At 40.2% G+C, this 13,329-nt stretch overlaps 1 protein-coding gene across 1 annotated transcript in view; it reads right to left on the bottom strand.

Moving 5' to 3' along the window:
* Positions 1-2,671: 2,671 nt before the first annotated feature.
* Positions 2,672-13,329, bottom strand: part of DSCAM (DS cell adhesion molecule) — a 471,903-nt gene continuing 461,245 nt past the window's right edge. Inside the window, exon 33 of the mRNA XM_082049341.1 lies at positions 2,672-3,604. Within this exon, the coding sequence (XP_081905467.1) occupies positions 3,264-3,604 (341 nt within the window). The 3' untranslated portion in view covers positions 2,672-3,263. The remainder of the gene's footprint in view (positions 3,605-13,329) is intronic.

The following is a 13,329-nucleotide window of genomic DNA, read 5'->3' as shown; positions in this document are numbered from 1 at the left end:
CTCAGGACTAAGATGAAGCTGCAGTTCTGTGCAAGGTGTGCCTGCTCTATCCCTCAAGGTTATGGTACTTTAAGGAGTATCTTTTGAGATCACATGCCAATTTTCTTTTTTTTTTTTTTCACTTACATGAATATTTTCCAAGAGGGCATTTAGTGCAATGGGGCAATTATATCACACACTGGTATGCAGACCTATAGGATCCATGGATTTTGATGGTTCTTTTACAGCCAAGCGTTTACAGTGATGCTGGCAGGGACACATCGGTGTGTTTTATTTTCATCCTACAAACCTGCAGGGACTTGACTGCTCCCAGCTGTATGGATCTGAAAAAAAGAGATTACTTCTACCTCCAAACCTTAGCCGGATGAGGGTGGGACAGGAATTTCCTTAAAGCTTCTGTTACATGTTTAACTACCTCTACAGCTCCAGTGCTGTTTGGAAAATTAAAAGCCAACAAAACCCTCAAGCCAAGGGGACCATGCACATGTTTACAGTTTTGCGTGCTGAAGAACTGGCTGGAGCCAGGGCATGGAGCCAGGCACCCTGCAGGTCTGAGCCTCCGTGTGCTGAGCAGCAGCCCATTTCCACTCTGATTTTAACCAGCAGGAGACTTGCCATGAATTTCTTTGAATATGAGGCCCCCAAAGGCATCTTCATAAGGAGGCCGAATATTACCAGGCATACTGAATACAGATGAGGAGGGAGCCCTGTTAAGTCAAGAACAGTAGGCACTTTCCAGATTGTCAGGCAAATGTAGATTTAGGGAGATGTTGGAATATTTCTACTATCAGCAGTCACCAGGAGCTTAGAATGTGAATATTTCCTCCCTCCATCTTATGCTCATTCTTGTCTGTCACTGAAGGCGAGTTTTGGTGGGGAGTGCTGCTGTGGGACATACGTCTCTGTGCTTGAGGGAAGCCAACAGCCATGGGAACAAATGGATGAAGCCTTGATTTTGCCCAAAAGCTTTTTGTCTTCTTTTTCAGAGGACAAGAAGGAAGCTTGAATGGAAGATGGAGACTTGAAAGTTCTGAATGCTACTGAGAAGATACATTTTCATTTGTAAATGCAGTGCTAGTGCCTCATCCAGCTCAAGCTAAGCACACTGCAACGAGCCTTGTGGGAAACAAAAATAACTGGGTTGCCCAAAAATGAAATAAAAATCAAGTTTTCTGTGGAGTTTCTCAATGGGAAATAGTAAAATAGATTTATTTCTGCAAGCTTACATGAGTTTTGTATGAGGAAAATGTTTCTATATGATTAAAAAAAAAACCCAAAGCAAATGAATAATTTAGTATTTTTTAACACAGTTTGTTCATTCTTTTTGGAAATACTTAATAGGCAATTCTTAATTTTTTACTATGCTTTATTTTTTATGGAGATAAAAGTTATGTGTTTATTTTTGTTTATTTTTGTTTCTGTTTTGTTTTCTTATCTTTCTTTTCTCATCTGCTTTATCACCATATTGGTCATATAGTCAAACTAGATGGGAAATGGTTCTTTATCTGAGTGACATCTCAGCACTTCTCTGTAGGTCTGTAAGAAGTACATACCTCAAGGATGTCTTCATTTGGCTTCTCCTGTAGGACTTTCCGGGTCTTTAGCATTTGGGCTTGACAGAGCTAAGGATGAAAGTACAACTTGATTCATTTCAAGTCACTTAAGTACTTCGCTAATTCAGTGCCCTTATAGCAACATAATTACATTAATAATAGTAATTATACAGAACTGCATTTTTCTATTCTAAAACAAGTTGAATTGAGCATGGTGCAGAAATATTGGCACTAGCAGTGCCCACACTGTCACCAGCCAGGGAAATTACAAGGGTTCCTCAGCCTGCTCAAACTTACCGATTTGAATTGCTTTCAGAACCCAGTTAATATTTCCAGCCAGTGCTGAACAGCGTGTTTGCATCAGCACCAACTTGGGATGTTCTGCACCATGTTCTCCTGGTCAGGGCACACCAAGGTGGCCAGGACACATACAAGACACTTAGCCAGGTGGCTTGAAGGCAGTTGTATTAAACCCATCGGCTGTGGTACTCAATCATTTACGCTTGGTATAAAACAACCAGTATTACTTCTCATGTAATCAAAGATGCAACAAAGTAATACGAGCTGACAGGTCCTCCATGAAAAGATTTTTTCCTCTAAAGAAAGCCACATTTATCTTAGACCCAGAATAACTTTTTCCTCTTCTTTCTCCTCTTACGGGAAAAACTGAATTTTTTTCGTTCCTCAGTCCTTATGTAAGCAACTAATTTCTGTAAGTGCTACTCCCAAATGGACCAAAGATCCATTCCTAGGGAGTAAGTAAAGTAACATCGACACATTTCTCCTAATCCAAAAAATACTGAGGCCAAACGAAAGCTTCCCGGTGGCAGATAAAGCGAGTGCGGAGAGTCCCGTGTGAGTTTGATTCAGAGCACTTGGGACTTGCGTCGTTCTGGTTTTCTGCCCCATGGTAGCAAAAAAGCTGTGGGTAAGGGAACCCCATTTTTATTTTTTTTCTCAACGATATGGCCCCTGCTTTCCTTTTCTGCCCAAGGTACAAGAAGACATTGTTCAGAGTACGGTATTGACACAGTTATTACACTGTGGGAAAACCAAATACTGCAGGAGGTAATGGAAGAAGACATCACAAATAAAGGCAGAAGACCCTTTTATTTCGCATAGACAAAATGCAAAGAGTGTCTCATTAAATTAATATTTAAAAAAAAACCAAAAACAAATCAATGCCCTTACTCCACTGACATCACTCTTCCTAATTGACAACAAAAAAGAACAATCAAGGACCCATTTTCTAATTAAAAAAAAAAAAGTGCAAACATGACGAAAGACTTTTTTTTTTCAAATCAATGTTTCTGTTGAATTCACAAATAGGGTGATATTTTGTGTGTGTGTGTGATTTTTTTTTCTTTTTAAATCTAGTCTGATGGAACTTCCAGTTAAAATGTATTAGTTAAGTCTCCATGCACTTCGTAGAAAATCAGTAAAAACACAAACGTTTGTGAAGATCAGAAAACTGGACTCTTTTACCCAAAAATTCAGATGTCCAGTCAGATGAAGCTCACACTCAGACAGAAAAAAAGCAAGAGAGTCTTTGCACTGTCTGTCGTTCATATTATTATTTTTTTTTTGTCAAATATTTTGGCAATCTTCTTCTTTAATTATAAATATTGGAATTCAATAAAAAAAAGGTAGCTTTCATTGGATTTTTTCAGTGTAAATATTTACAGCCACTGTCCAGCCATGCTCTTTTTGTTATACCAGGGTGTAAGATTTTGCGTAGGGATTGTTTCCTTTTAAGTGGCCCCGGGAGTCCAGCAGGGATTCTTGGGAGCTGCTCATTTTTGCTGCCTGTCCCAGCTCAGCTCCTTCTCGCTGAGGTAATGTCGCCACAGCACCAGGTTGCCAAGACTGTACTTCTCTCGTGGAGGACGTCTCCATGGGGATCGGCTCCAGGACGGTGGGACGCTTCAAGGTTCGGCTTTTCTGCGGCTCTAAGCAGGCTTGCCCCAAACCCAGGTCTCTGCTCGTGCCCTGCACGCCACGGTTCAATAAAAAGTCCATCCTAAGGTAGGGTGGCAAATGCATGAGATCACCTGGGGAGGCAAAAGTGAAAAAAAGGTCCTTATTTATGGTCACATGCTGTATTATGCTCACCTGCTGACTTAGAGGAGCCAAGCCAGTGGATTTTGCCACCAAGGCAGAGTATCTGTATTCAATCCAGTTGCAGTGTTTATAAATGATGTATTGTTTGTCAGCCATTTACTGCACTGCAGTCTTACAGAACCAAGGGTAATGGGTCAACAAACTCCTTTTGGGCAGATCCCTAAGAATTCACTATTAATATTTGTTTTCATAACAGAATGACCATAATGAGAAGTGTGATGTGTTTTACATGAGCTCACAGCATGGAGAAGATAAACTGAAAAGACCAGGAAGCTTTTATCAAAATCCTAAAAGAAAAAAATATTGATTTTCATTTGTCAAAACTTGGAAAATGTGGAGGCTTGGTAGATTTCCTGTTTCTGTTTTCTATTTTAAATGATTGAATCTTCACAATTATGATTAATCACCTCCAATCTAGAGTAGAACAACTGAATTATTTGAAATGGATGCATGAGTATTAGGGATAAAATTTTAAAGAGATTTCTGAATAAAGCAAAAAAACATTCTTGTGCTAATATAACAACATTTACCTACCATCAATCATCCTTGTGTTTAAATCACTAAGGATCTTCTACCACTATGGCCATCAAAATGCTGCTGTTTTTTGGCTAGAAAATGCTTTGCGGCTGGCACCCTAGCTCTTACATCAACCTTCCTTTCTGTTCTGTATTGTCAAGGAAACCTCATATTCATTTTTAACTCTGGTTACTGGGCATTTCTATGTGAGCCTGGCGATGGCAGCCTGCTCAGTCCGGAGGATTTGCCTTTGCAAAGCTACTGAGTTCAAAGATAGGCCTTGGACCTGCTCTCTGGAATGAGGCAGGGATAAGTGTTATCTTCCTCATATCTGTACATGTATTAGACCTGCTACAGAAAGCAGAATGGCTTATTTATTCTAGCCCTGCCTGATAGACATTCATAAAGTCGCTTCAAAGAAATGAAGGGCAATCAGGCACATAATGACATTCCCTTCTAAAAATATTTGGTGACGTAGCCTAACGTTTAAATGAAACTCCCCCTTTCCCCACTCTTACAGGCACATTCAAGAGCAGTATTTCCCCTTCTTTACAGACCTCTGCAGTATACAGCTTTCTTTTTATGGCTGATATCAAAACCATAGTCTCATTTACTGGTGGGACGCATCCCGGATGTTTAAAGTAGAAGACTCTTGGCACTACTACACCTGCGTCTACATGAGCTATTTACGGCAGTAGAAATTAAGGCTGACCTGTGCCAGTAGCATAAACAGCAGACCAGGAAAGCACTTCTTTGTAATAAAACAATATATAACATTTTCATTTTTCCTAACCAAGCTAAAACCTGCCCAATGATCTAAATTAAAACAGTTCTTTTTTTTTTTTTCCTCATATGAGTTGCGCTGCAAATCTTACCTAAAAGACTAACAGCATCTGCCCTATCCATAATTTCAGGTGACAGACAGAGAATTGCTGAGAAGTTACATTTGGACAGAATCACTGTTTACTCCTATAGAAATCCCCCAGGCACTGTCTGACACCATATGTTTTATTCTAGCTACATCTCCAACAGAGATGCACAGTACACAGTATTTAACCCCCATAGAGTAAGATGTGCATATGCACCACGGCAACATTTACGTAAGGTTGGAGAAAGAGGGGGAGGTTTGTGCTTATAATCATACTGATTGCCACTTGAAAAATGAACTGTGATTTTCCTCATTTACCTGATTTTCCTACGCTACTTTTCATGCCAAACACATTCTCCATATGAGACCTATTTCAGCTGAGACAGCAACATACCAGCTGCTGGGTTAAAGTCCATCAGGATATGGACATATGAACTGGCCAGTGTGGACATGCGCTAATTCATCCCGTGCTGTTCAACAGCTTTGCTGTCTCATAGAATCATAAAATAGTTTGGGTTTGAAGGGGCCTTTAAAGGTCATCTAGTTCAATCCCCCCTGCCATAAGCAGGGACATCTTCAACTAGATCTGGTTGCTCAGAGCCCCATCCAGCCTGGCCTGGAATGTTCCCTCTCCTTTGATTCCAATCCCATGGCCACCCATGCTGCGCTCCAGTTATTTTGCTTCTGCCCTCCCTTTTGGACCCAGTCCTTCCAAAATGCAGTTGTGGGGGTAGTTTGCTCCAAAGACCATTCCCCGTGGGCTGCAAGGAGGAGAGAACCTGGATGGAAAATGCTTGTATCACTTGCTCCCTGTGGCTGTATCTTTTGCCGCATTGCGGTATCTGAAATAAGGAGCCTTATTGCTACCCGTTCCTTCCCTGAGGGGGAGAGAGACAAGAGTGTAGGAGTGGGTGATGCTGCCCCCATGTACCCGTTTCTGCCCACCAACGAAGGGGGTGAAGGCCTTTGTTTGATTGCCTCAGGCGTGGGGTATGGCTGTCAGGGCCCCAGTGAAGGTGGGCAGCAAAGCACACCTCTGAGGTGGCAACAGTAGGCGTGAAAACTTTGTGACTGACTACAGTGCCAAAGTAACACCTTCCGTCTTGTCAGAGATGTTTAGAGACTCCCATGGACAGAGAGCGGGACTTCTCTCACACTCCCATGGTTGCCCCCCATGTGAAATAGGGGGCCCTAAGCCCCAGCAGAAGAGGACCAATTTTCCGTGCTGAACCCCCATCCCTCTCCTCCGCAACAACGGGCCTTTTCCTGAAGATGTCTGTCACCCTAACACTGCCTGTGACAGGCTGCTGCCACGCGGCACTATACCTGCTGATATATTAAGACCAGCTGGGTCATTTTACATGCATTCCCTCCTACTCCTTCATTTTCTTCTTTACGTTTGACTTCATGGGAAGGAGCTGGTGCAGAGCAGCAGCCGGAGCAGGGCTCATTGGCAATCCCCCGCGGTTGCCTCCCAGAGATGCTTCTGTATCTTAACACATCGCTACTTCTTGAGAGCGATGGATATGTGCGGACTATCAAAAAGTTGGGTGTTGAACCTTACAGAGATGAAGGCTGGTTTTCAAGCTGCTGTCTAGACATTTCTCACATGTATTAAAGAGCTTCGGGCTATGTAAAAAGGACCTTTTTTCCTCTCTGAATCTACATAAGAAAGCATAGTCAATAACCTGTGTAAACAATATGCAGTCATTTTACTGTAATTTTCTAAATGTCTGGGGGCGAAGTTCCAACAGGATTGCAGTAATGAGAAACCAGAGAGTGTAACTTGTTCTGCAGAGCTGGATATGCAACGCACAATCTCTGACATGGCTTACATAGTGCACTCATTATTTGATAAGGTGTACACATTTTCCTATCATAAAAAGTGCCAGCGCTCCTTCTTATCTGCAAGGAGTGTCTTTCCCTGCAACTGCTTATAAAACAAAGCAGATTATTAAAGTCACTGGAAAATAAAAGTTTTGGGAATGTAATTTTTTCTTCATTGCTAGGATTGAAACGGTTTCACAGGATGAAAAAAGTCTTTGATTTATAAGAACTAATGTGTTTCTGACTTAAAAACACAGTCTTTGAAATCTAACCACAGGAGTCCAGTTTTGCCATGTCTACATCAACTCTGAAGGTATTTTTGAGAAGATTAAAAGCCTCTTGCCATATCTGTGGAGTTACTTGGAAAGACTTTGGTTTTCATCTTTCTGGACACAATGGTATAGACATTTTTTGGTTTCTTGCTATTCAGCTGAATGATAATTTTTTTGGGCAAAGCATTATGAAGTTTCAGGATGGTTCATTGCCTTTGATGCTCTAATTACCTCTTTTCAGCGGTGTGTGTGCCTTATTAGTAACAAAAGCAAACCTTTCAAGTGCATGAGCACTGCAAATGAGCATGTTTAATAATTCATGCATTTTGGCTTAATTAGTACCAACAACATTCTAAAACTATGGTTTTCTGATGCATTTTTAAAAAGGGAAATTTGCTGTATTTAGAAACACAGAGCTTGTACACAAATAATAAACATCCAGTCAAATGGGAACATAGCAATTTAAGCCAGAGCTTCCTCAGTCTTTTTTTCTGAGTGGTCAGCCTCCTAACGAATTATTTAGTGCAGTAAATTTAACAAAATGTTAGCTTTAATAAGTATTTGTAAACAAATGCTAAAAGTCACTTATTTTGATATTTACTATAAAGAATACATTACACTAAAAAGGGAGTATTTTCTGAGTTAATGCAGGACCGGGCAAAAATTATTTACCCTTATTTCAGTAAAACTAAACTGTTATAAAATGTTTTGCCAAAACAATAAATAGTTTTATGCTGCTTCTGGAGGCCACCTTCACATACGGGAAGGGTTGAGATGAATTTGACAGGCTACATGGAGGGAAAAACATAACTGCTCAGCTTTTCTGGGATTTTATTCAGGATAACTGTCCTGTTTGCAGAACTAACCCAAGCTGAGATCCACTCTTTTCTCCCCAAAGATTTACCTCATACCTCTTTCAAATGTCAGAGAGCTTGCAAATATTTTTGCTTTCATCTGCTCCACAAAAATCTAAGGATTTGTGCTATATTCAATATAAAGATCACCACAGACTGCAAAAAAAGATTCTCTTACAAAGTTGTGACATGACAGCTATATGCATTTTATTGTGATTCATAACTTCCACTAAAATAAAAGCAATTTGTCTTCACATCACTTCAGCACAGATATCCTCAGTGATGATGACTGCCTGAGGATTTTCAAGTTTTTGTTGCCATGTGAAGGAAATTCCAAGCTATTTGAAATATTTTTTTCAAAAAGTTTATGAAGTACCACTGGTGACTATGAGAGGATATTTTATTTAAGAAAGGTAAGAATAAGACTGGGTGAATAGGGCATTCATACATCTTCCTTCAATAGATGAGTTGGTAAAAAAAAGCTCTTAAAGCTATCTGGGGGTGCACAAGTGCTGGTGAATATAGAGTGCCACTGTGCTGGGCACCACTTGGTTTGTCCTGAGTTTGAAAGAGGAAGCACTGATGGGATATTGTGTTCTACTTTGAAAGGAAACACGGGAAATAGAGCTGCTGATAGATAGCTTTAAGTTCAGGTTTACAATGATTAAAAATTTTAGTGGGGTTTTACAGCTCACTAGCACAGTGAATAAACCAGTGAAACCTTTGCTGATACTCACAGGCTGCTTTTCAGGAAAAAGACTACATATCAGAAAAGCTTATATTAGAAACCAGGGAAGGGTGGAGAGTTTGCAAGGCCAAGGTGAGAGGTTTGATGAAAAAAAGAGCACATGCAATGTTCAGAGGTCTTTGTCACTTCAAAAACTGACACATCATTAAAAGCTAGCAAGCAAAGCTTTCTTAGCAGCAGCTTGATCTGAAGCTGGACTGATAGCAGCAATAGCATTTCTTACAATTGCTGCTGTCAGTGTTTGAAACTGGCTGGTGCTCCCTTGCTGTCCATCTCCAGATGTCCAGACACAGGCGGGAACCTGCAGAACAGTCTGCACCATGCTGCAATCATTCGCACACCAACAGGCTGAGAGCCAGACCTGCAAGGCTCAAAGCATCCTGCAATATCACGTATAAACACACTCAATGAGCAATAAAGCCAGCTCTTTGGTTACTTTGTTCCCGTGTCCTGCTCAGACAAGCAGTGGGGAAAAGAGGGTCAGCTCTGCACCTCGCTCGGCTGATCGAGGTCTCTGAGGCCCGGTGGTGCCTCAGAGAAAAGCTCAGCACTGGCTCTGCCCTCCTGCCTCCTTAGCTGGGAAAAGTGGCTGGGCTGCAAAGCCCTCCAAGGTGGTCTAGAATAAAAGGCAAAAGGTCCAAGCACTCCTTTAAATTACAGGCTGCAGTAATTACAGCCAGGCAGCAGAAGGGGACAGGAGGTAGTAAGGAGGCAGGGCAGAGCCTTCTCGTTAGCAAAGAAGCTGCTGTGAGATCAGGCAGGCGCTCTTTCCTTCTTCAGAGTAGCTTCAACCTCTTCTCATCTGCTCAAGGAAAATGTTGTAAGTACGCAACATTTGGGGGTCACTTTTAAACCAACTGAATGTATAACGCTGAACGAGGCCAACAAGTTGTCTGGATGCATTTCAGCTGCTAACCTGGCTTTTGTGGCTTTGTGACTCAGGCCATTGCATCTTTTGGGCTTTTCACAATGTTTTGGCAGATGGCATAAAATCACATCTTTATGCTGCTCACATTTGCGATCGCATAGATAGGAAACAGCTGAAATACTCCAGGAAATATATGCCAAGTTCCCCTCTTCTTGATGGAGAAATTAGAATTCCCTATCATCCCTGCTAGGCTATACTTATTCAGTGAGTTTCATTTTTCTTTCTCCATGAAAACTGCACTCTCATAGATGATTTGAAGATCTATACTACCTAGTTAAACACTGCATGTTGCAATTTGCTAAAACTGACATTTTCATAAAAGCATTAAAAATATCAGCTATGTTTCACACAGCAAAATAAAGTCAACAGTTGCTGTTGACCACAATCATTGGACTTATCTCTTAAGAAAAACAGGGTATCAGTAAAACTGTAGTTCAGAAGCCAAATTTGCTACTGATATAAATCAGAGTAGCTATATTGATTTCAGCAAGACTGTACATTGATTTATACTTAGTGAAAATTAGGTTTAAGTGACTGAAAATGAGGATTCCAGCTAATGTGGATATTTTTTTTTAAGATGATTCATTTTGTTATTTAGATTTTAGCCATCCAATTCCAAGAAAAAGTGCTTAATCAATGTGTCTTAAAGTAAAAGCATGACTGCCATAGTTTAACTGAGGTCATACATTTGTAATAAATCAACATAACACACTATGCATCTGTCTAACCGAATGCCAGGAGACTTGATTATCACATTGTTGCCTGCTCCTGAAAAGTCTAATGAAACAGCATTTGAAGCACAATTTTGGTTTGTATTTCTCTACATAGCACTTTGGTCTTTCAGACAGTGCCGTGCTTTTAAAAGATCTGTCAGATGCTTTGTACCTTTCAGAAGTAACTTTAAGGAGATCTGACAAATTTTTAAGGACCTCTCCACTGTTGAGCTGATGGTGTAAGGAAAGACAAACTGATTAACTCCAGGGCCAGATAGATTTAGACTCTGTGGAGAGGCGTGCGGGTGTTCAGCCTCACAAGGCCAGTACACCTGCAGAACTGAGGCCTTCCTGTTTCGATTTAATGCAAGGTCTAAGATATAAAAACTGGGAAAAGGGACCTCACCATGTAAATCAATCTGCATTCAAAAACTACAGTCAGGAAAACTGTCAATAAATAATGAAAGGATGATAGAAAAGTGACGTAGAGGAGCTCACCCTTTCCATCTTTACCTTGTCACGCAAGCTGCTTCATACATTTTTAAGGCTGCTCTGAGACAGCGCTCCCCTGCCCACTGGCCGAGCTAGGAAAGCTGTGTTGAAGCCCTCCTGTGGTGCCTCTCCTTACCAATGCTGGAGTTTTAAGACTCGTTTGCTGATTCTGGGTTCAGTGAATGGAAACTCATCAATTACACATCACTTCAGTTGAGGGTTAAATCCATCGTGATTCCATGACAACTGGCATCCTTCACGGGTTTATTCCTGGAATATCTTGGGAGCCTGGGTTCAGCACAGAGGCTGGGGAGGTGAGGAGTTTGAACCATAGTTATGGTTCACTGAAAGCAGTGGGAGCCACCCTGCTGATCTCAACAGGCTCTGCACTACACCCCTGAGTTCATAGCTAAACCTGACTGTGCCACGGTGATGGGTAAGCATAATGCTCTACCAAAAGTTATGGGGAGGTCAGGGTCCAACAAGGAAAACAATATCAGTGCTACCCTGCTGCTCTGCTGAAGATATATATTCATGGGTGAATTACTGTAACTCGGTCTCCATATGTCCATCATTTTGAATCACCTGAGTGATTAAAATGCAGTGATGCATTCAGGTGATCATATAACTTAAAGATGCTGGCACGAAAAGGTGAACAAAACTGAAATACATCCACATGTACATAGAGTTATGTTTTAAGGGTCAGCATATAAAGAAGCTCTTGGATGGCAAAGATTATCACTATAGTCTGTTTAAGAGTCTACTGTTAAAACAAAGTTTGTATCTTTATATATAAGTTTCTACTTTCAAAAAATGGTGCAAGTGTGGCCTTTCTTACAGGCAAGATTTATTTTACAGTGTCAGATGCCCATAATCTCCTATAGATCTCAGATTGCATGAAGGTCCTGTGGCACAGGGGAAAGGAGCAGAGCCTGCTGTGTGCCAAGCCAGTTAAAGCAGTAAGTGCTATAAATGACCACAAGAACCTTGAACTGAGGCCTGAACAGGTCTTGTCCGTATGGAAACAACAGCTTCTGGTTACCTTGGACTTGCTGAAAGCCCATCCAAAAATCACACACTATGTCTCAACACTTTGACATTTTCAAAAGTAAGATGGCATGACCAGGCCAAACCTAGTTTTGATAGAAGTGAGGTTTAAGATATGGATTCTTGACAGAACTGCTCTAAAAACCTATTATTTTAATTGACGTAGACACTACATCTTTGGTTTGATTTGGAGCAGTTCTTGGTAGTTTTAGAAATTTAATATTGTAGTTATTACTGTAAGAACATGATAGTACCTGAAAATGTACTGATAAGTGTAATCCTTACTTTAGGCATAAAAGTCTCCACTAACTACAGTTGAATCAAATGCTTCCAAACCTACAGAAAACATAGGTAATCTATTCTAATAGTTACAGCTCATAGGGAAAAAAAAAAAAAAGACCACAAAGTAAATACATTTATTTTAAAAAAATCTCACTTTTAGTAGAACGATTTTGTTGGTAATAAAAAGATAGGAAATGGGCAGTCTGGAAAGGGATTTTCGCTTAAAATGGAAATTTTTAATCTAGAAGAAATCAAAAATCCCAATAGTATTACAAACCAGCATGATTTAGGATACTGTATATATGCAAAGTCAGTGTTACTTTTCCAATCAAAATAAAAAATAAATTAGATAGCAACAGAAAAATATAATTGTGCTGCTACGCACTCCTAGCAGAGTCTCTGATGAACTGGTACAAGTTGTTTCTCTCCTCTAATAATACGAAAAATAGAAAAAAAAAAAAAAAGCTTCCTAACAGCAGTATCACTAATTCATAGTTGACAGTTGTAAAAATAAATTACTTTTCTCATCAATTAATCAAATTTAACTTTCAGGCATCTTGTACACTGCCTAAAATAGAATTTTCACATTACAATTTTGCAGAAACTTTGTGTTTGTAGCCAATGAACCTTGTTCAGGTTAATTTTCCTTGTACTGGCAAGATTAAAAAACTTGCAGTGTGAACCTTTCTTTCTGCAAACCCACCAGAATAATAATGCAAGCCAATGATTCCAAGTGCGTAGTCATGTCAAATTAATGCAGAATTAAATGGTTTTCTCCCCTGCAGAACATTTTTTTGAGCCTTTTCACAGCAGAGGAGAAAAATCTCCTGATACTCCCAGAAATAAACCCTGAGACAGGATAAAAAACAATTTACTCTCATCACCAGTGTGCCACTTCTATAAGAAGCAAACGGTACAGTCTGTCTCTTTGTGACACATTCCTAGTTTTAAAACAGAGCAATTGAAAACAAAAAGAATGTGTTACAGGCACAAGATAATTTGATATGGTAACATTATAGATGCTCATCTAGGAGACTAATTCCAGAATCTGTCATGTGCATGTAAGTTAGTATATGTAATTAAGTTAACATACATATTAAGTGTATCT

This window comes from Streptopelia decaocto (assembly GCF_964273445.1).
Source record: "Streptopelia decaocto genome assembly, chromosome: 1".
Taxonomy (NCBI): Eukaryota; Metazoa; Chordata; class Aves; order Columbiformes; family Columbidae; genus Streptopelia; species Streptopelia decaocto.
The sequence above is the reverse complement of the archived record's forward strand: the minus strand, read 5'-3'. Positions and strand labels throughout refer to the sequence as shown.